The sequence below is a fragment of the Zonotrichia leucophrys genome, chromosome 2, assembly GCF_028769735.1.
Source record: "Zonotrichia leucophrys gambelii isolate GWCS_2022_RI chromosome 2, RI_Zleu_2.0, whole genome shotgun sequence".
Lineage (NCBI taxonomy): Eukaryota > Metazoa > Chordata > Aves > Passeriformes > Passerellidae > Zonotrichia > Zonotrichia leucophrys.
This window is the reverse complement of record NC_088171.1, coordinates 456,795-482,284: the sequence shown is the minus strand read 5'-3', so window position 1 is coordinate 482,284 and position 25,490 is coordinate 456,795. Positions and strand designations below refer to the sequence as shown.

The following is a 25,490-nucleotide window of genomic DNA, read 5'->3' as shown; positions in this document are numbered from 1 at the left end:
AGGGACACGGTGGGGGACACGGCCGGGATGTGACCCCACCCAGTGAGACACCCCCGGCCCCGCCCGAGCCAGCCCCGGTCGCTGTCCCCGTGCCCCGGGGACAATCCCGGGATAATCGGGAATCAAGGCCGCTGGTGGCTCCTGCTGCCGATCCCGGCTCAGACCGGCGGCCCCGGGGACAGGGGGGTGGGCACAGCCATGTGCCACCGACAGCGATGGCACCGCCCCCGCTGTCACCCGTGCAGTGCCACCCCACCCTGGTGTCACCATTCCCAATGTCACCCAGCCCCAATGTCACCCAGCTCCACTGCCACCCGTCCAGTGCCACCCCACCCTGGTGTCACCATTCCCAATGTCACCCAGCCCCAGTGTCACCCAGCTCCACTGCCACCCGTCCAGTGCCACCCCACCCTGGTGTCACCATTCCCAATGTCACCCAGCCCCAATGTCACCCAGCTCCACTGCCACCCGTCCAGTGCCACCCCACCCTAGTGTCACCATTCTCAATGTCACCCAGCCCCAATGTCACCCATTCCCAATGTCACCTGTCCCTGCCATCACCCACCTCCAATGTCACCTGGCCCCAGTGCCACCCCACCCTGGTGTCAGCTATTCTCAGTGTCACCATTCCCAATGTCACCCAGCCCTGATGTCACCTGTTCCTGCCATCACCCAGCCCCAATGTCACCATTCCCCATGCCACCCAATCCCAATGTCACCCAGCCCTGATGTCACCTGTCCCTGCCATCACCCAGCCCCAATGTCACCTGGCCCCAGTGTCACCCCACCCTGGTATCAGCTATTCCCAGTGTCACCCAGCCCCAATGTCACCTGTCCTTGCCATCACCCAGTCCCAATGCCACCCATTCCCAGTGTCACCCAGCCCCAATGCCACCTGGGCCGAGTGTCACCCCACCCTGATGTCACCATTCCCAATGTCACCTGTCCCTGCCATGACCCATCTCCAGTGTCACCTGACCCCAATATCACACAGCCCCAATGTCACTCAACCCCAATGCCAACCACCACAGATGTCACTTGGCTCCCATGTCACCTGGTGTCAGTGTCACCCAGTCCTAATGTCATCTGGCCATGATGCCACTGAGCCCCAACGCCACCTAGTCCCAATGTCACCTGCCCATGATGCCAACACTAACCCCCATGTCACCCAGTCCCAATGACACCTGGCAGTGATGGCAACCATCCCCAATGTCATGTGTCTCCAACGCCACCCATCCCCACTGTCTCCAAAGTCCCCTATGACACCTGTCCCCAATGTCATGTCCCAAATGCCACCCATGCCCAGTGTCCCCATCCCCAGTGCCACCCACCCCCAATGCCAGCTGTCCCCTGTGCCACCATCCCTGTACAGTTCTGTGTTTATTTGAGCCGTTGGTGACACGGAGCAGCAGTCACACAGTGACATGGGGACCTCACTGTGGGGTCCCACTTGGGCACGGTGACCTGGTGACGTGGCCACCTCGCTGTGGTGACGTGGCCACCTGGGCTCAGGCACGGGGCCACCTGGGCACGGTGACCTGCTCACATTGGCACAGGGACAGGGCCACCCGATGAGGCGAGGTGGGCTAGGTGGCCGTGTCCCCTGCCGTGTCCCCTGCCGTGTCACTGGCCAGGGCCTTGGCCACCTTGTCCTTCAGGTAGGCCACGCGCTGCCGCTCCAGCTTCAGCTCCAGGAACTCGTAGTGTGGCACCTGCAGGGAGGGGACAGCAGGGCTGTGACAGCAGCCGTGGGGTCCCAGCCGTGCCCCCTCCTCTCCTGCCCTGGCTGTGCCACGGGAGGGTCCCAGTGCCCACCTTGGGACGTGCCACCACCCCCCAGGTGTGACGGTGCCAATGAGAGCAGGGGCTGGCAGTGACCCTGGGGGTGGCACGTGGCTGTCACACCCCCCGGGGCTATAATTACCCGCAGGGGTTAATCCTGGATGACCCCACAGGATCAGCTGTCTGTGTCACCTCCCTGTCACCCCTGTCCCCCCCAGCCCCTGGCAGGTGGCCTGGGGGGATCACGGTGGCTCATCCCTGCTGAGCCCCAGGCTGGGGCAGCTGGCAGCCCCCAGGGGGTGACACAGCCTCCATGCCAACGGTGCCAGCTGTGCCCAGCTGTGCCAGGGGGACAACGGCACCCGGCTGGTGGCACCAGGGTGGCCACGGGCACGGGGACTGTCCCCTGGGCTGTGTCGGATCTCAAAATCTCAGCCCTGAGATGCTGAGCCTCCGAGACCAGCTTGGGGGTCTCGGGAGTCCTGGAATGTTGCCAGAAGTGTCTGGTAGCTGGACTTTAACCCTACACAGGAGACGACAAGGATGAGGGCTTCACAGGGCCTCACCGGGGTGAAGGGTGGAAAGATTAGCTAATTAGAGGGTGAGAAACAGGGTTTAGGATTTATGTACAGGGGGGTTTAGAGGAGTAAGATGGAGGAATTGGGGTGTGTCCTGTCCTCCTCCTTCTTCCTCCTCTCCTCCATCTTCTTTGGCCACGGTGGCACCTTTCTATTGGTTATTACTAAGAGTACACCGAGTTATAACAATAGATGGTATTGGGGAAAAATGATAAATATTGTATACGTAGCAAAGGGTATAAAGATAGGTGCCTGCCCCGGAGGGAGGCTGTGTGCCCATGGCTGACTGCTGTGCGGATCTCTGTCTGGCCGAAAGAACATCTTTTAGATAAACAATTAATAAACATAAAACCAGAAAGAAGAACTGAAGCCTCTTCTCGTCTTTCGATACCCGGGCTGTCCCAAGGCCACCCAGAGCCTTTTCAGGCCCCTCAAACAGCCGAGATAAACCTGACAGGGCTGGGCACAGGTGAGGCCACACCTGAGTCCTGGGGACACCTCACAGCATGGGGGTGGGCTCTGCTCCCGAGAGGGAGCTCCAGGTGGCATTTGGGGAATACCTGGGGAATGTTTGGGGAATATCTGGGGAACATTTTGGGAATATTTTGGGAGCATTTTGGGGCTATTTTGGGAATATTTCTCCTGAGAAGGGCTGGGAGGGTCCAAGTGCCAGGTGGATGTGTCACCTGGTGCCAGGCCCAGCGGTGGCACTGGCAGTGCTGGGCACACGCAGGGGCTCTCAGGGACCTGGGGGGGTGTTCCCAGCCCCGGGGTGGGTGTTGCTGGGTGTTGTTGGGTGTTACAGGGTGTTGTTGCTGGTGTTGGGTGTTATTGCTGGGTGTTGTTGCTGGTGTTACAGGGTGCTGCTGCTGGGTGTTGTTGGGTGTTATTGCTGGGTGTTATTGCTTGGTGTTGCTGGGTGTTGTTGCTGGGTGTTGCTGGTTGTTCAGGGTGTTCCTGGCTGTTCAGGCTGTTGCTGTGTGTGCCACGCTCACCTCGGCCAGCAGGAAGCCGGCAGCTCGGAGGTGCCTTCGGGCCATGGAGCCCCGGCCCAGCAGCTCCCGGCCCCGAGAGCTGAACTGCGGCAGCTCCCAGCGCAGCACGGCCACCCTGGGGACAGGGACAGGTGTAAGCACCCCGGGGACAAGGACAGGGACGAGCATGGGCACCCCGGGGACAGGGACAGCCGTGAGCACGGGCACCCCAAGCCCACAGAGATGGCCCTGCGGTGCCCGAGCTGTGCCATTCCCACCACCTCTTGTCCCCTTGCACTCCCATGTCCCCTCCCTGTCCCCCTCCTGCCACATCTTTTCCCTCACTGACCCTTTCTATTCTCCCTCCTCATCCCTCCCTGTTCCCCTCCTCTTCCTCCCCTTGTCCCCCCCTTCCCCTGCTGGCCCACTCCTGTCCCCTCCACTGTCTCCCCTTTTCCCCCCTTGGGAATCCCTCCTGTCCCCACCCACCTCCTGTCCCCCTCCTGTCCCCCCTGTCCCCACGCACCTCCTGGCCCCCGGTGGCAGTGGCTTTGTCCCCTCAGAGTGGGACAGGTGGGGGGCACTGTAGTCCCTCACGGGCAGAGGTTTGTTGTCACTGTCCAGCACCGCCTCGGCATCTGCAGGGACAGAGGGGACAGGGACTCAGAGGGGACAGGGACTCAGAGCCACCCCAGGGGTGACAGTGTGTCCATGGGGAGGGACAGGGGACTCAGAGCCAGCCCAGAGGGGCAGTGTCCGTGTGGATGCACCTCCCCACGTCCCACGGCAGGGGACAGGGGACACGTGGAGCACGGGGCTTGCTGTGGCAGCCGGTGGCCGGTCCCCGACACTGAGGGACAGGGACCGAATTTGACTGGGCTGCAGAGGGTGACAGGGGGGTGGCAGGGAAAGGTGACAAGGCTGGAGGGCGACAGGGGAAAGTGACAGGGCTGAGGGGTGACACAGGAGAATAATGGGGGGACAGGGCTGGGGGGACTGGGGTCACAGGGGTGGGGGTGACAGGGCCAGGGGTGCTCAGGGTGGGTGCCAGCCCCAGGGGTGTCACTGGCAGGTGCCCACGCGGGTGCCAGCCCCAGGGTGGCACTGAAGGTGGCACTCACCGATGTCCCAGCCGTACACGGTGCTCACGTTGTACCGGACGAGGTCGGGGCCCCCCAGTGCCCCCGGCAGTGCCTCCCGCAGCCACCGCTGCAGTGGGGTGGCCTTGTCCTTGTCCCTGTCCCCGTGCCCCCCCAGCAGCTCGGGGGGCAGGAAGGGCCCCTCGTAGCCTGGCACCTCCAGCCTGGCCGTGGCGTTGATGTGCAGCAGCTTCAGCCACGAGCTCTGTGCCCGTGGGGAGCTGTCACCTGGGGGACACGTGGGGACACGCTCAGGTGGCACCCAGGACACAGGAACCCCAGGTGCCCTGCAGCTATGGGGTGTGACACTGTGACACAGGCTGTGCCCCAGGTGCCCTGCAGCCCCAGAGAAGCCCCCCAGCCCTGGCACCCCAGACCCCATGTCTCCAGTGGCATTGACCCCCCGGGTCCCACGGGAGGGGACACGGGGCTCGTGGGCACGGAGGTCACTGTGGCAGCCGGTGGCCGGTCCCCGCCATGGGGGGACAGGGACCGAATTTGACTGGGCTGCAGAGGGTGCCAGCAGCACCTGGGGGACAGGTGACCCTGGGGGACAGGACAGGTGACCCTGGGGGACAGGTGACACTGGGGGACAGGTGACTCTGAGGGACAGGTGACTCCCCAGCCCTGTCCAACCCCTGGCTCCCAGCCCTGCTGTGACACTGGCAGGTGCCCGGGCTGTGCCCAGCCCCCTGTGCCCCCTGGCTCACCTCTCAGCCGTGCCTGGAACTCGGGGCACAGCACCTGGCTCAGGTGGGCTGCCCGGGGCTGCTGCAGCACACACAGGGACCACACCACGTCTGCCAGCAGGTGCACGTCCAGCTGCTGCTCCTGGCCCTGCAGCCGCTCGTGGATCTGCGGGGCACACACAGAGCCCAGCTCAGCCACACAGCTGTCCCCGTGCCCCTCAGGGGGCTGCAGGGCCCTCTCAGTGACCCCGGCACCATCCAACAGCCCCTCTGCCATGGGAACGTGCCAGGGGACAGGGACAGGTGACAGCCTGGGGGGAGGATCCAGGGCCTCTCCCAGTGCCCAAAGAGGGAGCTGGGGGGGATTTGGGACACCTGGAGTGCCAGGACATGGGAAAAGGGGAGTTTGGGAGGCTCTGGGGGGTCTCTGGGGTCCCTCCCCACCCAAACCAGCCCCGGGACATCACCATGGAGAAGAACTCCTCGCTGGAGCTGGGCTGGAAGTTGAGGCGGGCGAAGGAGACGAGGATCCCGCAGAGCTGGGTGATGGTCAGGCTCTGAGAGTTATCCAGGCAGTACTGTGGGAAAAATGGGAACGTGGGGCTGGGTGAGGGTCAGGGAAACAGGAATGTGGGGCTGGGAAATGGGAATGTGGGGCTGGGTGATGGTCAGGGAAATGGGAATGTGGGGCTGGGAAATGGGAATGTGGGGCTGGGTGATGGTCAGGCTCTGAGAGTTACCCAGGCAGTACTGTGGGGAAAACGGGAATGTGGGGCTGTCCAGGACAGGAAAAATGGGAATGTGGGGCGGTCCAGAACAGGGACAGGAGGGACAGGTGGGACACGTCCCCCTTGTCGCCCAGGTGAGGTCCCCGTGTCCCCCCAGGCCCAGGCGAGGTCCCTGTGTCCCCCCAGGCCCAGGCGAGGTTCCCCTTGTCCCCCCAGGCCCAGGTGAGGTTCCCCTTGTCCCCCAGGCCCAGGTGAGATTCTCACACCCTCCCCCATGTCCCCCAGGCCCAGGTGAGGTTCTCACACCCTCCCCCATGTCCCCCAGGCCCAGGTGAGGTCCCTGTGTCCCCCAGGCCCAGGTGAGGTTCCCCTTGTCCCCCAGGCCCAGGTGAGGTTCCCCTTGTCCCCCAGGCCCAGGTGAGGTCCCTGTGTCCCCCAGGCCCAGGTGAGGTTCCCCATGCCCAGGTAAGTCCCCCCCTGTCCCCCAGGGCTCACCTGGGCCATGGCCTCGGCCAGGGGCCGGCTGAGCCAGCGCAGGCTGCCGAAGGAGCGGGCACAGCGCAGCACCTGCGCCGGGCTCAGGCTGCCCAGGTGGGGCTGCAGCTCCAGGGCCAGGCGGTGCAGCACCTGCGGCTGCTGGAAACTCAGCTTGCCTGGGACAGGGGGCACAGCTCAGCTCGGGGGGCTCTGAGCACCTCTGTGCTGTGCCCCCCGCAGTACACCACAGGTGACAGCTGGGGACGGTCACCTGGAGAGGAGAGGCTCCAGGGACACCTGAGAGCCCTCCCAGTGCCTGAAGGGGCTGCAGGTGAGCTGGGGAGGGACAGGGGACACTCGGGGTGATGGAATGGGCTCACACTGAGCTCCCAGGGGTTTGGGACACCTGGAGGGACAGGACACCTAGAATGGCCTCCTCCATGACCCTGGGCTGACCCACAGTGCCCAGCCCCACCTGAACCCCCCCACCCCACCTGGCTGGCATAGGAAAGGTTTGGGACCCCAAAGCTCACCTGGCCCCCCCACCCACTGCCAGCCCAGTAACTCCCAGCCCCGGGACAGTGACACACGACCAGGATTGTCCCCAACCTCCCCTGCAGTGTCCCTGGCACCCAGCCCCAGGACAGTGAGCCAGGACCAGGACTGTCCCCAGCCCCTGCAGGTGTCCCTGGCACCCAGCCCAGCAATTCCCCGCCCCGGGACAGTGACACGGGACCACAGATTGTCCCCAGCCCCTTCAGGTGTCCCTGGGACCCAGCCCAGGTTACTCCCAGCCCCAGGACAGTGACACAGGACCAGGACTGTCCCCAGCCCACTGCAGGAGTCCCTGTCACCCAGCCCAGCAACTCCCAGCCCCAGGACAGTGAGCCAGGACCAGGACTGTCCCCAGCCCCTGCAGGTGTCCTTGTCACCCAGCCCAGCAATTCCCAGCCCCAGGACAGTGACACAGGACCAGGACTGTCCCCAGCCCCCAGAGGTGTCCCTGTCACTCACTGAAGGCGAAGAGCAGGTCGGTGAGCACGGGCAGGGGCAGCTCAGCAGGTTTCTGCAGCAGGTGGTAGCTCAGGGCCCGCAGCAGGGGCACGCAGCGGCGCTGCTGCAGCGCCAGGGCCAGCGCCACGCGGCGCAGCTCGTCGGGGTCAAACTGCTCTGCCAGCTCCAGGGCCTGGGGACACAGGGACAGGTGAGACAGGGACAGGTGAGACAGGACAGAACTGCTCTGCCACCTCCAGGACCTGAGGGACAGGTGGGACAGGTGAGACAGGGACAGGTGAGACAGGACAGAACTGCTCTGCCACCTCCAGGACCTGAGGGACAGGTGGGACAGGTGAGACAGGGACAGGTGAGACAGGACAGAACTGCTCTGCCACCTCCAGGGCCTGAGGGACAGGTGGGACAGGTGAGACAGGGACAGGTGAGACAAGGTACAACTGCTCTGCCACCTCCAGGGCCTGAGGACAGGTGACACAAGTGAGACAGGACAGGTGAGACAGGGATAGAATTGCCCCGCTAGCTTCAACACCTGGCACAGCAACAGGGAGACAGAGGACAGGTGACACAGGGGACAGGGGAGACAGTTACAGGGATCAAACTGCTCTGCCAAATCCAGCACCTGGCACAGGCACAGGGACAGGTGAGACACGGAACAGGGACAGAAGTGCTCAGCCAGCTCCAGGGCTTGGCAGGGACAGGAACAGGTATGAGAGGGGAGACAGAGGACAGGTGGCACCACAGACTCCAGGTGGCCCCGCTGACCCCAGGTGGCCCCGCTGACCCCAGGTAACACCCCTGACCCCAGGTAACCCCCCAGCCCAGACGGAGGCCCGGGTCCCCCCCCAGTGCCACACCCAGGCGTGCAGGCCCCACCTTGTCCTCCAGGCGCTCCATGAGGGCGGGGGACAGGTGTCCCACCTTGGCCATGAGCGTCACCACGGTGCGCGTGCCCTCGAGCTCGGTCCAGCGCAGCTCCAGCTTGCGCAGCACCTCGGGCAGCAGCGGCCCCGGGGCGCCCTGCCCCGCCAGGTGCTCTGCCAGCTGCACCAGCTGGCGCAGGGGCAGGCGCCGCAGCCGCCACAGCACCTCCTGCTCCACCGAGCGCACCTGGTGCCCGCCCCGCGCCAGCCCCAGCAACGGCAGCACCCGCAGCAGCTGCAGCAGCGACGAGTTCCACACCTGGGAGATCTGCGGGGACATGTTGGGAATTTAGCTGCTAGAAAATGGAAAAGTACAAAACCATGGCTAATTCCAAGTCTTGCACCTGTGTTGATAGCATGTCCTTGAGGCCTAGCTGTAGTGTGATAACAAACAGTGAAAGAGGCATGAGAAAAGAGAGATGTAACCCCTAAGGAATGAGGATGAGTTAATGCTATAGTTTAACCAATAGATTGCTTGGCTTACAGAATATTCATAACCTTATTATTTGCTGTAGAAGTGTTTGATACTTTTTTCAATAAACTGGACCAGAAAGACCTGAGGGACCGGGACCGGACCGGACCTGAAGGGCCTGTGATGAACCAACTGGTGTCCTGGTCCCCTTCCTTCGACAGGGACAGGTGAGGGACATGGGGACAGCAGGCATGTTCCACACCTGGGAGATCTGCGGGGACAGGGGGACATGGGGACAGGTGAGTGACACGGGGATACCAGCCCTGTTCCACACCTGGGAGATTTGCAGGGACATGGGGACAGGTGAGAGACATGAGCGACACGGGGGTACCAGCTGTGTTCCACACCTGCGAGATCTGCAGGGGACAGGGGGACATCAGTGACATGGGGACAACAGGCGTGTTTCACACCTGGGAGATCTGTGGGGACAGGAGTGACATAGGGACAGGTGTGAGACAGGGACAACAGCTGAGTTCCACACCTGCGAGATCTGCGGGGAATGGGGACAGGTGAGGGACACAGGGATACCAGAACTGTTCCACACCTGAGAGATCTGCGCAGACAGGGGACAGGTGAGTGACATGGGGACAACAGGCGTGTTTCACACCTGGGAGATCTGCGGGGCATGGGGACATGAGTGACACAGGGACAAGAAGCGTGTTCCACAACTGTGAGATCTGCACATGACACAGGGACAGGTGTGACACAGGAACGAGAGTGACACGGGGACACCACGCGTGTTTCACACCTGGGAGATCTGGAGGGGATGGGGACATAGGGACAGGGGTGACACAGGGACAACAGCCGTGTTCCACACCTGAGAGATCTGCCACAGGGACAGGTGTGAGGCAGATGTTACACATGGACAGCCAGTGTGGATTTGGGACACCACTCCTCTACCTGTGCCACCTCCCAGGTGTGCCCTGAGCCTGCTGGAGGGACCCAGGCACTGCCAGCCTGTGCCCCAGGTGTGCCCTGAGCACTCAGATATAGAGCAGAGCACTGCAGCCACTCCAGCTCTGTCCCCAGCAGCCCTCCCAAGTGTGTGCCCACACCCCCAGCCCCGTCCCTGTCCCACCTGTGCATCGAGCGTCCCCAGGAGCTGCTGGAATCTCGGGTCCCCAGCACTCCCACCCCTATCCCCACACCCCCAGCCCCGTCCCTGTCCCACCTGTGCATCGAGCGTCCCCAGGAGGTGCTGGAAGCGCGGGTCCCCGCGCAGGCTCTCGGTGTCCAGGCGCTGCTCGGTGCTCAGCCGTGCCAGCCGTGCCAGCGCCAGCGCCGCCAGGTTGCTGTTGAGCGCGGAGCCGCGGCCCAGCTGCAGCAGCTCCTGCGCGCTGCCCGCCGCCCGGATCAGCTCCCGCAGCTGCTGCTCCTCGCCCTCGGGCCGGGCCCGCGCCCGCGGCTCCTCGGCGGCCCGGGCCGGCCCGGTGCGCAGGGCGGGCCCCGCGCCGGGCCCCGGCAGCGCCGGCAGCAGCAGCCGCCGGCAGCAGCGGCGAACCAGGTGCGCGGCCATGGGCACGGCTCGGTGCCCGGCACGGCTCGGCGGCACCGGGCACGGCTCACCGGCACCGGGCAGGGCTCAGCGCCGCATCCCGGGACTCTGCGCGGGACCGAGCGTTGGGGCGGCCCGCACCGGGACACTGTCCCGCCGTGCCGGAGCTCCCCCCGGTGCCGGTGCCGGTCTCACCCCGGCCCATGCTCTCCAGCCCGGCCCCGTTCCCGGCCTCCCACCTGGGTTCCGGTTCCGGTTCCCCCCGGTGGTTCCCCGGGCCCGTTTCTCCAGCCCCATCAGTGTTCCCACAGTCCCGATCCCAACGCCGGTCCCGGTCCCAACCCCGATCCCATCATCGATCCCGCTCCCATCCCCGATCCCGTTCCCATTCCCGATCTCGGTCCCGGTCCCGGTCCCATCCCCGATCCCGATCTCGTTCCCATCCCCGGTCCCGTTCCCATCCCCAATCCCGTTCCTGGTCCCGCTCCCATTCCCGATCCCCGATCCCGTTCGCGCTCTCGTCCCCAATCCCGTTCTCATCCGTGGTCCCGTTCCCATTCCCGATCCTGATTCTAATCCCGATCCCGTCCCTATTCCCGTTCCCGTTCCCATTCCCGCTCCCATTCCCGTCCTCGATCCAATCCCCGTTCCCATTCCCATCTCCGATCCCGCTCCCGTTCCGATCCCCGTTCCCGCTCCCGGCCCTCTCTGACCTCTCCCGCCCGGGCCCCGCGCACGGGCCGCCACCGAGGCGCGCGGTTATTACGTCACAGCGCCGCGGCCGCTCGCCATTGGCCGCTGGTTGCGCCATCGCGCGGCGGCGGCGCCTGCTCCGTGACGAGGCGAGAGCGCGGCCGCCATTGGCGCCGGGGCACCCAAGGGGGAACCCCAGAGTGTCCCCACAGTGTCCCCGGAGTGTCCCTGAGAGTGTCCCTGAGACTGTCCCCGGAGTGTACCCCAGAATGTCCCCCGCATGTCCGTCCCGCAGTGTGCCCAGTGTGCCCGCGGTCCCGGAGGGCCCGGACCCTCCCACCCACCCGCCTCTCTGTGGGGCGCCCTCGTGTGGTGGCCGGGGAAACTGCAGCCTTCGCCGCTCCCAGCGTCCTCCAGTTCATCCCAGTGCCCCCAGTGCCCCCCCGAGTCCCCCATTTCATCCCAGTGCCCCCCAGTTCCCCCAGTGCCCCCGGGTGAGGTTATCGGTTAATGATTAATTATCCATTATCGATCGTTTATTGGTATCCATAAGGGTCTCCTCGATGCCGACACGGCGGCCGGAGGGGCGGTGTCCGGGGGTCTCTCAGCGCCGGCTGAAGTCCCCGCCTGCGGGACAGGAGGCTCCGACTGTCCCCGAGGCCCCCGCAGCCCCCCGGGACCCCCGGGACAACCACTCTTCCACCCGCAGCGCTCTGAGCGGTGCGGGGGCCGCGTGTGCCCCCAGAACCCCGGCAGGTTCCCCCCACTCCCCCAGCCCTCGGAGCCCCTCAGAATCCCCCCAGGCCCTGGAGCCCCGAAGTCCCCGCAGGGTCCCTCCTGTTCCCCCTGGACCCCGCACCCCATCAGGTTCCCCCGCAGGATCCCGCGCTTCCCCCGATCCCCGGCAGGATCCCCCCAGCCCCCCGGAGCCCCTCAGGATCCCCCCAGAGCCCGGCAGGATCCCCCCGTTCCCCCGCTCTCCCCGTTCCCGTTGCCGTCCCGCACCCCGGCAGGGCTCGCAGCGGCACTCGGCGATGCGGGGCAGCAGCGCGGGCCGGGGGCGGCCCCGGGGGCACGGCAGCAGCAGCGCCCGCACAGGCCGGGCGGGGTCCAGCCGGTAACTGCAGCACTCGCACAGCGACCGCACGTACGGCTCCTGCGGACACCGGGTCACGGCAAGGGACGGACCGGGAGCACCGGGAGCACCGGAGAGCCCGGGGAGAACCAGACACCCAGGGACAGACACCCCCGGAGAGCCCCGGGCCGGGCAGAGGCGGCTCCGGGGCAACAGGCGGGGCTGGGGTCCCCCCGCGCCCCCCGTACCTGGGCGCTGACGGCGGTGCGGGAGCGGCACGCCCCCGCGCAGTAGGTGACACGGACGCCCCGCAGGACACACGCGCCCTTGGCGATGGTCCGGAGCGCCGTGAGGAGCCGGCACGGCCCGGGGGGCTCCTCTGCACCGGGGGGGGACACGGTGTGAGCGGGGGCGCTGCCGGTACCGCCCCTCCCCGGGCGCGGGGTCTCACCTGGCCACTCGTCCCGGCACACGGGGCAGCAGCTCCCGGGCTCCCGCACCGGCTCCGCGCCCTGCGGGGACCCCCAGGCTCAGCGCCGGCCCCCGGAGCCCCCAGAGCCCCCCCGGAGCCCCCCGAGCCCCCCGGAGCCCCGCACCTGGGGGCAGGTGAGCGCGGGGCAGGAGCTGCCGCAGGTGACGCGTCCCTCGGAGCAGCGACAGGTCCCGCACGGCTCCTGCCACTCGCTGCCGGCCTGCGGGGGCACGGACCCCAGTATCGGTCAGGGACCCCCAGACGCGGGTCAGGACCCCCGCCCAGCGCCCCCCGCCCCGCTCACCGCTCGCAGCGCCCCTCGGTACCGGCAGCCGCAGCCGCCCGCGCTCACGCACTGCCCGGAGCCGTTCCGGTACCGCCCGGGGGCGCAGGCGCAGCGCGGGGGGGTCCCGGCGGTCCCGAGGGTGCCGGGGGTCGTGGGGACCCCGGGGGGGCTGGAGCTGTCCGGTGTCACGGGGGTCCCGGGGGATCCGGAGGTTCCGGGGGTCGCGGGGGTCGCGGGGTATCCGGAGGTACCGGGGGTCGAGGGGGATCCGGGGGTCGCGGGGGTCCCCCCGCAGGTCCCGGGGGGCTCCGCCAGGTCCTGGCAGCTGCGCTCGCAGGCGGGGCCGGGGTCCAGCCACACCTCGCCCGGGGGGCAGCTTGGAGCCACCGGGAACGGCACTGCGAACGGGAACGGGAACGGGAACGGGAACGGGAATCACACTGGGAATGGCACCACTAACGGTACCGGGATCAGCACCGGGAACGGCACCGGGAACTGAATGGCACCGGAACCGCACCGGGAATCACTCCAGGAATGGCACGGGGGGCGGCACCGGCACCGCCCTGACCCCTCCCTCCTTCCGTCGCCCCGGCTCCTCCTCCCCCCTCTTCACCCGCCCACCCCTCCATCCCCCCGTTCCCTCTCCCATTCCCCACCGCTCCGTTCCCCGTTCCCTCCTTTCCCCTATCCCCCCCCGTGTCCCCGGTGTCCCCGCTCTCACCGGGGCACGCCTGGGGGTTACACGCCGCCGTCTCCTCGCCGGGGCTCTCCCTGCACGGCGGTCCCGGCCCGGGGCCCTCCCGGCACTGCCGCTGCCGCCTCCGGGTGCCGCCGCCGCAGCTGCGGGAGCAGCGGGACCAGGGGGACCAGGGCGACACGGCGGGGGACAGGGACAGGGCGGGCTCGGGAGAGAGGGGGAGCGGGGCGGAGGGAGGGGGCGAGGGGGACAGCGGGGACACGGGGTGTGCAGGGGACAGGGGGGACACGGAGGACCAAGGGGACAGGGGGGACACGGGGGACAGCGGGGACACGGAGGACATGGGGCTGGCGGGTGTCGCGGGCTCCGGGGAGGGACACGGCAGCGCTGGGCAGGTCAGGGTCCCGTTCTCGCAGGTGCTGCACCGCGGGGGACACGCGTGTCACCGTCACCGCGCTTGGGACCCTGGGTGTGGCACCACCACGGTGCCTGTCCTGATAGCACTGTGCCCGTTCGTCCCTGTCCCCCGTGCCCGTCCCACTGTCCCAGTGCCCGTCTCATAGTCATTGTGCCCGTCCCACTCTGTCCCCCGTGTCCGTCCCGCTGTCACAGTGCCTGTCCCACCCTGTCCCCCGTGCCTGTCCCATTGTTACCGTGCCCCATCCCATTGTCACTGTGCCCGTCCCACCACCCTGTCCCCCGTGCCTGTCCCACTCTGTCCTCTGTGTCTGCCCTACTGCCCCCGTGCCTGTCCCACCGCCACCGTGTCCGTCCCACCCTGTCCCCCGTGTCGCCCCTCGGTGTCACGCACCAGTCGTGGCACCCGACGCGGGTCACGGTGCCCGGGGCCACCTCGCGGCTCCCGCTGTCCCCGCCGGGGGTCCCGCAGCGGCAGCGGCTCAGGGGGACGCAGCGCCCGTCCTGCAGCAGCTGCCCGGGGGGGCACCGGCACCCTGCGGGCGGGGGGCGCCATGGGGACACCGTGGGTGCTCGGGGACACTGTGAGGACACGGTGGGTGCCCGGGCCCCGGGGCCAGCCCGGTGTCGGTGCCGGGCCGTACCTGTCTCGCACGGTCCCTGCAGACACTGCACCGGCGCCCAGGTGTCCGCGCAGCTCCGGGGGCAGCGCCCGGCGCAGGGGCTGCGGCTCCGGCCCCCCCCGCCGCACCGGGGCTCTGCGGGGGTGCCCGGGGTTACCGGGGGGTTTCAGGGGGTGCAGGGAGGGAGGGGGTGCCCGGGGGGTTACCGGGGTTACCGGGGCAGGCGCTGGAGCCGCAGCTCTCGCTCTGGGTGCGGACCCCCGCGCACGCCCGCCCGGGGGGCTCGGGCTGCAGGGGGTGCCGGTGGCGCAGGCGGGACCCCCCCGCGCAGGGGTCACTGCAGGGTCCCCAGGGCCCCCAGGGGCTCCAGTCACACGGCTCTGGGGGGCACGGGGGGCACCGGGGTCACCGAGACCCCCCAATGCCCTGTGAGACCCCCCTGCCCTCCCCAGGACCCCCCAATGCCTCGAGAGATCCCTCTGCCCTCCCCAGGACTCCCCAATGCCCCGTAAGACCCCCCCAGGACCCCCCAATCCCCCCCATACCGGCGGCACACGGCGTGTCCCAGCACTCGGGTCCCTCGGGGGTGCAGGTGCTGCAGCGGGGGGGGCACAGGCGGTGGGTGGGGGTCTCTCGGAGCCCCCCGCGCCCCCCGGCGCCCCCCACTCACCAGAGCCGGCACGGACCGGGGCTCCAGCGCTCGCCCAGCGCCCGCTCGCCCCCCGCCCAGGGGCACAGCGGCGGGCACGGCGCCTCCTCGCAGCCCCGCGCCTGCTCCTGGGGGGCTCCGCACGGTCCCGCCCCGCCCTCGGGGGGAATGGGGGTCCTGGGGGGGTCACACGGGGCATTGGGGGTCACCGCAGCCCCCCCAGGGTCACATCACCCCCTGTGGGTTCCGTGTCCCCCCAGCGCCACGTGTGTTCCCAAGGTGATGCGGCCCCCCCAGAGGTGCCCCCCAGGTTCATGACGCCCAACCCCCATATACCCTATTCCTCCCAAGTTCTGTGTCCCCACAATTCCATGTGTCCCCCCCCGGGTGTGACATGTCCCCAAAGTGCCGTGTCCCCCACCCAACTCCCGTGTCCCCCCCCAGCCCCGTGTGTCCCTCCCCGGTGTCCTGTGTCCCCAAGGTACCGTGTCCCCCCCTACAACCCCCCGTGTCACAACCCAGCCCGTGTGTCCCCCCCCGACCCCCGTATCCCCCTCCGGGTGTCCCGTGTCCCCCCCATCCCCGTGTCCCCCCCCCATCCCCGTGTCCCCCGCTGACCGGTATCGCAGCTGCCGCCCCCCCCCGCACGTGGCACTGCAGGGTCCCCACTGGGTCCAGCGGCTCCAGGCGCAGGGGGCGGTCCCGGGGGCGGTCCCGGGGGGGGTCCCGGGGGTCGCGGGGGGGGGCGGGCACCTCCCCGGCCCGCAGCGCAGCCGCCCCCCCGCGCACGTGCAGTTCCGGCAGCCCCGGGCGGGGCCGCCCCCCCCCGGCACCCAGAGGTGCCCCCCCGAGTCCAGGCAGGGGCACAGCGCGGGGGGGACACAGCCCCCGTCCTGCTCCAGGGTCCCTGCAATGGGGACAGGAATGGGGACAGGGACAGGGACAGGGACAGGGACAGGGGGGACACAGCCCCCGTCCTGCTCCAGGGTCCCTGCAATGGGCACAGGGACAGGGACAGGGATGAGACAGGGACAGGGACAGGGACAGGGACAGGAATAGGGACAGGGACAGGAATGGGGACAGGGACAGGGTCAGGGTCAGGGGGGGACACAGCCCCCGTCCTGCTCCAGTGTCCCTGAAATGGGGGGGACAGGGACAGGGACAGGGTCAGGGATGGGACAGGGACCGGCTCAGGGGGGACACAGCCCCCGTCCTGCTCCAGGGTCCCTGCAATGGGGACAGGAATGGGGACAGGGACAGGGACAGGGACAGGGACACGCTCAGGGGAGCCGGGCCCGGCGGGTCACACACGGGGGTCACACACGGGGGTCCCGGGGGGTCCCGGGGTCTCACCGGGGGGGCAGCGGCAGCCCGGCTCGCAGGGCGCCCCCCCCTCGCAGGACACCCCCTCCTGCAGGTCCCGGCAGCTCCGCGGGCACCGCGTGGCACAGGGGGACTGGGTCTGCCCGGGGGGGCACCGCGGGCCTGGGGGGGGGCACGGTCAGCGCCCCGACAGCGCCAGGGACCCCCCGAGCCCCCCAGGGCACCCCAGACCCCCCCGTACCGCAGGCGCGGGCGTTGCAGACGCGCAGCTCGTGCCCCACCCCGGGGCAGGGGCTGCCCCCGTTTTTGGGGGGGGGTCTGGAGCAGGAGCGGCTGCGCACGGAGCGGCCCCCCCCGCACGTGACGTCACAGCGCGACCAGGGACCCCACGGGGACCAGGCGCCGTTCACTGCGGAGGGGGGGGTAGACAGGGGTGACCCCCGGAACAGCCCGGGTTCGCTCCGAGCCCCCCGAGACCCTCGAGACCCCCGATCCCCTCCCGCCTGAACCACCCAGACAGCGTCCCGAGACCCCCCGGTCGCTGCCCCCCTGAAGCACCCAAACAGACCCCCCCAGCCACCCCAATATCCCCCCAGTGTCCCCCCCCATAGACCCCCCAGTCACCCCAATATCCCCCCAGTGTTCCTTCACACCCCCCTCATGGTCCCCAATCCCCCCCCAGCCCCTCTGAACCCCCCAACATCCCCCCAGGGCCACCCCAATATCCCCTCAATGTCCCCCCCATCGCCCCCTCATGGCCCCCACACCCCCAATATCCCCCACAGCCCCTATGAACCCCCCAAGCATTCCCCCAGGACTGCCCCAATATCCCCCCAGTGTCCCCCCACACTCCCAATCCCCCCCACAGCCGCTCTGAACCCCCCCCAACATCCCCCCAGCCACCCCAATATTCGCCCATAGCCCCCTCATGGCCCCACACCTCCCAGTGTCCCCCAGCCCACCGATCCCCCCCAGCCCCATCCCGCACCCCAATCCCGCCCCCAGCCCCATCCCGCACCCCTGCACGCCGTCACCCCGCACGGCCGGCGCTGCTCGTGGCCCCCCCCCAGGATTTGGGGGCACCAGCGCTCCCCGGGCCCGGGGGGGGCGAAGGCGCGGAGCCGCCGCTGCTGCCCCCCCCCGCAGGGCCGCGAGCACGACCCCCAGGGACCCCAGGGGCTCCAGCGGCACGGGCAGGGGGGCTTCGGGCACGGGGGGGCTGCGGGGAACGGCAGAGTCAGAGAGACCCCCAAATATACCCCCAAAACAGCCCATAGCCCCCCAAACCTCCTCATAGTGGGGCGTCACACACGGGGGGGCTGCGGGGAACGGCAGAGTCAGAGGGACCCCAAACAATACCCCTAAAATACCCCAGAACATCCCACAGAGGGGCAGAGATATCCCGGATCATCCACAGTGAGCGGGACCCCCAGAGACCCCCAAACTCTGTACCCTCACAGGGGGGAGCTGCGGGGAACCCCATAACCCCATAACTCCATATCCTGGCAGTGTTGCAGGTTGCAGGGTGACCCCCAACCCCATAAATCCCCCGTACCTTCGCAATGGGGCAGGTTGCAGGGATAACCCCAAACCCCATAAACCCCGTACCTTCGCAATGGGGCAGGTTGCAGGGATAACCCCCAACCCCATAAATCCCCCGTACCTTCGCAATGGGGCAGGTTGCAGGGATAACCCCAAACCCCATAAATCCCATAACCCCATACCCTGGCAGTGTTACCCCATTAACCCCATAAATCCCCCGTACCTTCGCAATGGGGCAGGTTGCAGGGATAACCCCAAACCCCATAAATCCCCCGTACCTTCGCAATGGGGCAGGTTGCAGTGTTACCCCATTAACCCCATAAATCCCCCGTACCTTCGCAATGGGGCAGGTTGCAGGGCCGTGTGTCGGTGCCCGCCCCCGCCCCACAGTTTCCCCCCGCGCAGTCCCGGTGGCGGCTGCGGCTCGCGGGGCTCTCGGGGCGGGTGCAGCTCTGGCTGCAGGGTCCCCACGGCCCCCACGGCCCCCACGGGACCTCCGGGACCACCGGGGCCATCGGAGACCCCCCGGGCTCCTGCTCGGCCCCTGCGCGAAAGCTCCGTCAGCGGGGAGGGGTGGGGCAGGGCAGACCCCCGGGGTGGGCGGTACAGGGGGTGGGACCCTCACCTGGGGCTGTGGGGCTGAGATCCGATATGGGGCCGAGATCGGGTATGGGGCCGAGATCGGCTGTGGGGCCGAGATCGGCTGTGGGGCTGAGATCCGATATGGGGCCGAGATCGGGTGTGGGGCCGAGATCGGCTGTGGGGCCGAGATCGGGTGTGGGGCCGAGATCCGCTGTGGGGCTGAGATCTGATATGGGGCCGAGATCGGGTGTGGGGCCGAGATCTGCTGTGGGGCCGAGATCTGATATGGGGCTGAGATCTGATACGGGCCGAGATCGGGTGTGGGCCGAGATCTGCTGTGGGGCTGAGATCTGATATGGGGCCGAGATCGGGTGTGGGGCCGAGATCTGCTGTGGGGCCGAGATCGGCTGTGGGGCTGACATCCGATATGGGGCTGAGATCCGCTGTGGGGCCGGGCTCCGCTGTGGGGGCACAAACAACCGGTGACACCCCCGGAGCCACCAGGGCCCCCTCAGTGGGGCTGGGACCCACAAGTGTAGGGTAGGGGCTGTGGGGCCGTAGCCCCGGTATAGGGCAGGGGTCTGTGGGGCTATGGGGCCGGTACCCACCGGTACAGGGGCCGCTCCCGCAGTTCGGTGTCGCGGTCCCGTTGCAGGCGGAGCCCCCGGCGGGGGCGCAACGCAGGCGGCCCCACAGGCAGGTGCTGGGGGGCACAGGGGGGTCAGGGGGGCAGCGGGCGGTGGGAGGGGGCGAGGGGGAGGCCCCGGGGTGGGGGTGACCCCTCCTCACCAGCGGGCACAGCCCAGGCTCAGGGTCCCGCCCGGCGGCAGCTCCACGATCGCGGGGTCCCCAGCGGGGGTCCCGGAGGGCTCCGGGCCAGGGGGGCTCCCGGGGGGCGTCCCGGGCGTGCCCCCCCCCAGCAGCGCGACCGGCACCGAGCAGGGGCACTGCTGGGGCTGAACCGGGGGTGGGGGGCGCCCGGGGGACACCCACAGACCCAGAGACTCCAAACCAGACCCAGGGACCCCCAAACCACCCCAAACCACAGACACAGGGACCCCACAAACGCCCCCACTGTTCCTGGGGGGCACCCATGGGACACCCACCACCCCACAGAATCACCCTGGGGACCCCCCACTGCCCCAGGGGTCCCTCCCCCCTCCCCATGATCCCCCCGACCCAGGGACCCCCCAACCCCGGGACCACCCTGCCGGGGGGAGCCCACAGAGCCCCCATGGCCCAGGGACCCCCCCACCCCGGGACACCCCACAAACGGGATACCCCCTACCCCGTGACCCCCGACCACTCTGAGGGGCACCCGTGGATTTGAGGACCCCACCCCAAACCCCAAATCCCCCCCATCATTCCCAGCCCGGATTCGGGGGCAGCACCCATTGGGGAGGGGTCTCACCTGCAGGCAGGTGCGGCGGTGCAGGAAGGTGCCGGGGGGGCAGTGACAGCCCTCCTGGCACCCCCCCGCGCACCCCACGGCCCCCCCGAGGTGGGCGCAGCTCCGGGGACACCCCGAGCCCCCCCCGCACTCACGGAACGTCCGCCCCGGGGGGCACCCGGCCTCTGCACCCCCCCCCCCGAAAAAACCCTCAGTGATTGGGGAGCACCCGGCTCTGCACCCCCAAAAACACCCCTGAGCACCCCGGGGGGCTGGGATGAGAGGCAGCGCTGTGGGGCGCGGGGGGTCTGTGGGGCATTGGGGGGCATTGGGGGGTCTGTGGGGCAGGGCTGTGCTCGGGGTCTCTGGGTGACAGTGTCTGGGTCGGGGTCCCTGATTCGGGGTCCCAGTCACGGTTCCCGTGTAGGGGTCTCTGTCCCTGTCAGGGTTCCCCTGTCGGTGTCCCCGTGTCAGTGTCCCCGTCAGTGTCGGTGTCCCCATGTCGGTGTCCCCATGTTGGCGTCCCCGTGTCGGGCTGTCCCCATGTCGCTGTCCCCGTGCCGGTGTCCCCGTGTCGATGTCCCCATGTCCATGTCCCCTGCCGGTGTCCTCGTGTCAGTGTCCCCGTCAGTGTCGGTGTCCCCATGTCGGTGTCCCCGTGTTGGTGTCCCCATGTCGGTGTCCCCGTGTCGGTGTCCCCGTGTCGGGCTGTCCCCATGTCAGTGTCTCCATGTCGCTGTCTCCATGTCGGTGTCCCCGTGTCGGTGTCCCCGTGTCGGGCTGTCCCCGTGTCGGTGTCCCCATGTCGGTGTCCCCGTGTCGGTGTCCCCGTGTCGGGCTGTCTCCATGTCGGTGTCCCCATGCCGGTGTCCCCGTGTCGGTGTCCCCCTGCCGGTGTCCCCGGTGCCCTGCCGGTGGCACTCACCGCGGCACACGTGGCTGTGGCAGCTCTGGCTCTGCAGCGCCGGTCCCGGGCACGGGGGGGTCCCGCAGCCCCGGCGGCGCCAGCGCTCGCCGCCCCCGCACGGGGCGCTGCAGCCGCCCCACGGCCCCCACGGCCCCCACGGCGACCCCCGGGCGGGCACCGGCGCCTCGGGGGCGCGGGCGGGCTCCGCGCTCCAGGGCGACACCGGCACCGGCGGGGGCTCCGTGCTCCAGGGCGACCACGGGCCGAGTGCCGCGTCCGGGGACTCCGGGGGCTCCCAGGGCTCGGGAGATTCTGGGGACTCTGGGGGTTCTGGGGACCCTGGGGGCTCCGGTGGCTCGGGGGGCTCCGGGGATTCCGGGACCCACAGCGGCTCCGTGCCCCAAGGCAGCTCCGTGCCCCACGCCCACGGCGACCCTGGGGACCCTGGGGTCTCCGGGGTCTCTGGGGTCTCGGTGCCCCCCGGCACCCCGGTGGCCCCGGGCGGCCCCGCGCTCCCGGGCTCTGCGGACAGACGGACAGACGGACACGCGGCGCTCGAGGGGCCGCGGGGGCACTCGGGGGTCCCGGCTCGGGGGCTCGGGGGGATCCTGGCACGTACCGGCTCCGCAGGGCTCGGCACAGCCCCGCTCCTCTCGGGGGGTCCCGATGCAGGGGGCACCGCCCGGCGCGGCCGCGGGGTTGGTGGGGGATCTGTGGGGAGCGGGGCAGGACCCTTGTTATGGGGCAGGACCCCCCGTTATGGGGCAGGACCCCCCGTTATGGGGCAGGACCTCATCTTATGGGGCAGGACCCTCGTTATGGGTCAGATCCCCCCGTTATGGGGCAGGACCCCCCGTTATGGGTCAGACCCCCCCGTTATGGGGCAGGACCCCCCCGTTATGGGTCAGCCCCCCCCGCTATGGGTCAGGATCTCCCCGCTATGGGTCAGACCTCCCGTTATGGGTCAGACCCCCCTCACCTGAAGCGCTGCCGGGTCCCGGTGCCGCAGTCACAGCGGGTCCACGGGGTCCAGCGCGACCACCCGCAGGATTCAGGGGGGCCCCGATCCCCAGGGACCCCCATCATCCCCGCAGGGACCCCGCAAGCGCTGGAGGGCAAAGGAGAGTCACCCCAAACCCTGGGGAGCCCCTGGGAGCCCCCCGTGTTCAGGGGCCCCATTGTCTGGGGATGCCCAGCACCGGGGTTTGGGGCACAGATGGGTTTGGGGTGCAGCAGGGTTTGGGTATCGGTGGGATTTGGGGTACAGAGGTGTCCAGGTTATGGGATTTGGGGTACAGATGGGTTTGGGGTGCAGCAGGGTTCGGGTATCGGTGGGATTTGGGGTACAGAGGTGTCCAGGTTATGGGATTTGGGGCACAGATGGGTTTGGGGTGCAGCAGGGTTCGGGTACCGGTGGGATTTGGGGCACAGATGGGTTTGGGGTGCAGCAGGGTTCGGGTACCGGTGGGGTTTGGGGCACAGATGGGTTTGGGGTGCAGCAGGGTTCGGGTACCGGTGGGATTTGGGGTACAGAGGTATCTGGGTTAAGGGAATCGGGGTACAGTGGGGTTTTGGGGTACCTGGGCTCGATGCAGCCGCTCCCCTGCAGCACCAGCCCGGGCCGGCACCGGCAGCCTGGGGTGGGGGCGTTCAGGGGGGCTTCAGCCTCCTGTACCCCTCACAACGGCCCCTAAATCCCCCCCAAGCCCCCGGACTGCTCCGTGCCCCCCAAACTCCCAAACCCTCCCTAAGTTCCCTCCCAGTCCCCCAAATCCTCCCCAAGCCCCTCCACGCCCTTCCAAGTTCCCAGTTCCCCCCAAATCCCCCAAAATCCCCCAAATCCCCCAAATCCCCCTGTGCCCCCACCAGCCCCACCCAAGCCGCCCCTCCCGAACCCTCCCACGCCCCCCCCCCGTGCCCCCCAAACCCCCCCGACCTTCCTGGCAGCCCCCCAGGCACGAGCTGTTCCCACTCAGGTCCGCGCAGGTCGGGGGGCACGGGGGGACCCCCAGATCCTCGCACCCCCCCGGGGGCACCAGCAGCGCCTGGGGGGGGCAGGCTGGGGAGACACGGGGGGGGTCAGCGGGGAAAGGGGGGCTCGGGGAGTTTTGGGGGGCTGGGGGAGGTTTGGGGGGTCAGGGCTGGGGGAGGCCATTGGAGCAGGCAGGGATGGAGGGGTTGGGGGGCTTTGGGGATTTTTGGGGTCTTAGGGGTGAGCACGGGGAGTTTGGGGGCTCGGGGGGTCCCGGGGGGGATTTGGGGAGGGGCAGTGGTGGCGTTTAGGGACGGGGGGACAAGGTTGGGGTCGGAGGGAGGGTCCCCAGTCCCCCGCGCCCCCCGTGCCCCCCGTGCCCCCCGTGCCCCCCGTGCCCCCCGTGCCCCCCGTACCCCCGTACCTGGGGGGTCCCCGCAGGGCCGCAGGTTGCAGGGCCGGCTCTGCAGCGCCCCTCCCTCGCACGGCCGCCCCCCGTTTTTTGGGGGGGGGTCGCTGCAGCTGCGGCGGCGAATCTGCTGCCCCCCCCCGCACGGGGCGGCGCAGGCGCTCCAGGAGCCCCAGGGCGCCCACCCGCCCGAAACTGGGGGGACACGGGGCGGTCAGGGGGGGCAGCACCCCCACAGCGCCCCAGAGACACCCCCTGACCCACAGGGCCCCCCTTGGGACCCCCCGAGCCCCCGAGTGGGCAGCGAGACCCCCGGGACTGGGGACTGCAGACCCCGAGCCCCCCGCACCTGGGGATCCCCCTGGCCGGGGATGGGGGTCCCACTCACTGGGGGAATCCCTGCCCAGAAAGGGGGTTCGGTCCCACCCCCGCAGAGCCCAGACCCCCGGGGTTCCCACCCATAAGGGGGTCCCAACCTTTACCGGGGGCCCCACCCATAAGGGGGTCCCTCCACTCTTGAAGGTCCTGCCCTTACTGGGGGTCCCCGCCCTGCCGGGGTGGGTTTAGGGGTACCCTGGGCAGGTTCTCAGGGTTTGGGGGTACCTGGGCAGGCTCGCAGGAAGCACACGCGGGTTTCGGTGTCGATTCCAGTGCCGGTTCTGGTGCCGCTCTCCGTGCCGGTGCCGGTGTCGGGGCCGGTGTCGGTGTCGGTGTCGGTTCCGGTGCCGGTGCCGGTGCCGGTGTCGGTGCCGGTATCGGGGCGGTGGGCGCAGCCCCCCCAGGGCGGGGTCTCCCTCCGGCGCCGCAGAGCGACCCCCACCCCGCAGGAGCGGCTGCAGGACCCCCACCCTCCCCAGGGCCGGGGGGCGCAGCCTGGGGGGCACGGGGGGGCAGCGTGACCCCCGTGTTTGGGGGTACACCCTGCAGCCCCTCGTGTTTGAGGACCCACCCTGCAGCCCCCCAAGCTCGCTGTTGCCGATGTCGGACCCGCAGCCCCCCCTGACCCGGCACTGCCCCCCAGAACCCCCCGGCCCTGGGGGCTGTTCGGGGGCCCGTCCCCCCCTCCCACCGGGACTCCCCAATTCTGGGGGGTCGTTCTGGGGGGGCCTTTCCTCCCTCACCTGGGGGGGTCGCAGCGGGGACCCCCGTGGGAGCCAGCGAGGGCAGCTCCGGCTCGGGGGGGGGCGCGGAGCCCTCGGGGGGTCCCGGGGTGTCCTCGGGCCGGGTCGCGGTTCCGGGGGTGCCCTCGGGGGGTCCCGGGGTGTCCTCGGGCCGGGTCGCGGTTCCGGGGGTGCCCCCGGCCGCGCTGGGGGGCTCCGGGGGGGTCTCGGTGCCTCTGGGTCCCTCGGGCCCGGCCGTGGGGCTGGAGGGGGCACATTGAGGGCGCGGGGGTTCCCCCAGTGCCCCCTCCCCGCTTTGGGGACCCCCAAATCCCGGCCCTCCACCGTCCCCTCCCGTACCCGGGGCTGCCGGGGGTCTCGGCACCGCTTGGGGACAGCGCTGTCACCATCCCGGGCGGGATGGCCGTGGCGTTGTCACCTGCAGCGGGGACAGACACGGCGGTGACGGGCACGGGGGGATGGGGTCACCTCCCGCGGGACCCCCGGGACCCCCCACTCACCCGCGGGGCCGCAGGAGCAGCAGGAGCCGCCGTCACCTTCCCGCAACGCCTGGCCCTGGGGACAGCGACAGCGTCACCGCCACCGCCACCCGCCCCGCGCCCCAACTCACCTGGGGACAGCGACAGCGACAGCGTCACCGCCACCGCCACCCGCCCCGCGCCCCAACTCACCTGGGGACAGCGACAGCGTCACCGCCACCGCGGCTGGGTCTGTCCCCGCGCCCCGACTCACCTGGGGGCAGCGGCGGAGGGGACAGTAGGGGACACAGCGGACACTCCCGCCTGGCAGGCACTGGCACAGCTGGCACGGCTCCCCCCGCCAGCGCTCCCCGGCGACCCGCCAGCGGCCGCGCTCCCGGCACCGCGGGCACGGCGGCGTGCGGCACCTGCGGGGGCACCGTCACACGCCGCGGGACCCCCGAGACCCCTGCCCACCCTCCTGAGGCACCGTCACACACCGCGGGACCCCCGAGACCCCTGCCCACTCCCCTGAGGCACCGTCACACACCGCGGGACCCCCGGGCCCCTGCCCACCCCCCTGAGGCACCGTCACACACCGCGGGA

General features: G+C 69.4%; 2 protein-coding genes, 1 long non-coding RNA gene and 2 other non-coding genes across 5 annotated transcripts in view; all 5 read right to left on the bottom strand.

Moving 5' to 3' along the window:
* Nucleotides 1-1,361: 1,361 nt before the first annotated feature.
* Nucleotides 1,362-11,005, bottom strand: TBRG4 (transforming growth factor beta regulator 4). The gene is made up of 10 exons (XM_064703729.1): nucleotides 9,945-11,005; nucleotides 8,255-8,569; nucleotides 7,382-7,553; nucleotides 6,386-6,543; nucleotides 5,630-5,740; nucleotides 5,184-5,328; nucleotides 4,456-4,701; nucleotides 3,861-3,972; nucleotides 3,356-3,470; nucleotides 1,362-1,712 (listed from the first exon to the last, which is right to left on the bottom strand). Exons 1-10 carry the CDS (start codon nucleotides 10,287-10,289, stop codon nucleotides 1,587-1,589), a joined length of 1,845 nt encoding a protein of 614 aa, XP_064559799.1. The 5' UTR covers nucleotides 10,290-11,005; the 3' UTR covers nucleotides 1,362-1,586.
* LOC135444737 (small nucleolar RNA SNORA5) lies at nucleotides 4,085-4,218 on the bottom strand. The gene has a single exon (XR_010439265.1). It is a non-coding gene; the product is annotated as a small nucleolar RNA SNORA5 (small nucleolar RNA).
* On the bottom strand, nucleotides 4,852-4,985 carry LOC135444736 (small nucleolar RNA SNORA5). The gene has a single exon (XR_010439264.1). It is a non-coding gene; the product is annotated as a small nucleolar RNA SNORA5 (small nucleolar RNA).
* Nucleotides 11,006-11,513: 508 nt separating the features above from the next.
* Nucleotides 11,514-25,490, bottom strand: part of LOC135443963 (SCO-spondin-like) — a 32,872-nt gene continuing 18,895 nt past the window's right edge. Inside the window, exons 35-65 of the mRNA XM_064704889.1 lie at nucleotides 25,159-25,312; nucleotides 24,927-24,981; nucleotides 24,427-24,844; nucleotides 24,255-24,304; nucleotides 24,064-24,178; nucleotides 23,909-23,949; nucleotides 23,321-23,500; nucleotides 22,505-22,559; nucleotides 21,904-22,032; nucleotides 21,544-21,635; nucleotides 20,943-21,446; nucleotides 20,039-20,202; nucleotides 18,671-18,977; nucleotides 18,380-18,589; nucleotides 17,522-17,722; nucleotides 16,745-16,912; nucleotides 16,534-16,665; nucleotides 16,384-16,407; nucleotides 15,799-16,171; nucleotides 15,202-15,357; nucleotides 15,077-15,126; nucleotides 14,747-14,911; nucleotides 14,553-14,666; nucleotides 14,303-14,444; nucleotides 13,516-13,910; nucleotides 12,813-13,192; nucleotides 12,633-12,728; nucleotides 12,488-12,548; nucleotides 12,285-12,415; nucleotides 11,967-12,117; nucleotides 11,514-11,588 (exon numbers count right to left, since the gene is read on the bottom strand). Coding sequence (XP_064560959.1) covers nucleotides 11,566-11,588; nucleotides 11,967-12,117; nucleotides 12,285-12,415; nucleotides 12,488-12,548; nucleotides 12,633-12,728; nucleotides 12,813-13,192; nucleotides 13,516-13,910; nucleotides 14,303-14,444; nucleotides 14,553-14,666; nucleotides 14,747-14,911; nucleotides 15,077-15,126; nucleotides 15,202-15,357; nucleotides 15,799-16,171; nucleotides 16,384-16,407; nucleotides 16,534-16,665; nucleotides 16,745-16,912; nucleotides 17,522-17,722; nucleotides 18,380-18,589; nucleotides 18,671-18,977; nucleotides 20,039-20,202; nucleotides 20,943-21,446; nucleotides 21,544-21,635; nucleotides 21,904-22,032; nucleotides 22,505-22,559; nucleotides 23,321-23,500; nucleotides 23,909-23,949; nucleotides 24,064-24,178; nucleotides 24,255-24,304; nucleotides 24,427-24,844; nucleotides 24,927-24,981; nucleotides 25,159-25,312 — 5,236 coding nt within the window. The 3' untranslated portion in view covers nucleotides 11,514-11,565. The remainder of the gene's footprint in view (nucleotides 11,589-11,966; nucleotides 12,118-12,284; nucleotides 12,416-12,487; nucleotides 12,549-12,632; nucleotides 12,729-12,812; nucleotides 13,193-13,515; nucleotides 13,911-14,302; nucleotides 14,445-14,552; nucleotides 14,667-14,746; nucleotides 14,912-15,076; nucleotides 15,127-15,201; nucleotides 15,358-15,798; nucleotides 16,172-16,383; nucleotides 16,408-16,533; nucleotides 16,666-16,744; nucleotides 16,913-17,521; nucleotides 17,723-18,379; nucleotides 18,590-18,670; nucleotides 18,978-20,038; nucleotides 20,203-20,942; nucleotides 21,447-21,543; nucleotides 21,636-21,903; nucleotides 22,033-22,504; nucleotides 22,560-23,320; nucleotides 23,501-23,908; nucleotides 23,950-24,063; nucleotides 24,179-24,254; nucleotides 24,305-24,426; nucleotides 24,845-24,926; nucleotides 24,982-25,158; nucleotides 25,313-25,490) is intronic.
* Nucleotides 19,013-19,533, bottom strand: LOC135443509 (uncharacterized). Its single transcript, XR_010439050.1, has 3 exons — nucleotides 19,417-19,533; nucleotides 19,236-19,330; nucleotides 19,013-19,088 (listed from the first exon to the last, which is right to left on the bottom strand). It is a non-coding gene; the product is annotated as an uncharacterized LOC135443509 (long non-coding RNA).

Coding starts and splice junctions, on each gene's coding strand:
- TBRG4 (XM_064703729.1), bottom strand. CDS start 10,289: ATGGCCGCGCACCTGGTTCGCCGCTGCTGCCGGCGGCTGCTGCTGCCG. Junction 5,741..6,385: donor TGGCCGAGGCCATGGCCCAG/GTGAGCCCTGGG, acceptor TTTTTCCCACAG/TACTGCCTGGATAACTCTCA. Junction 3,471..3,860: donor CTGCCACCGGGGGCCAGGAG/GTGCGTGGGGAC, acceptor CCCTGTCCCCAG/GGTGGCCGTGCTGCGCTGGG.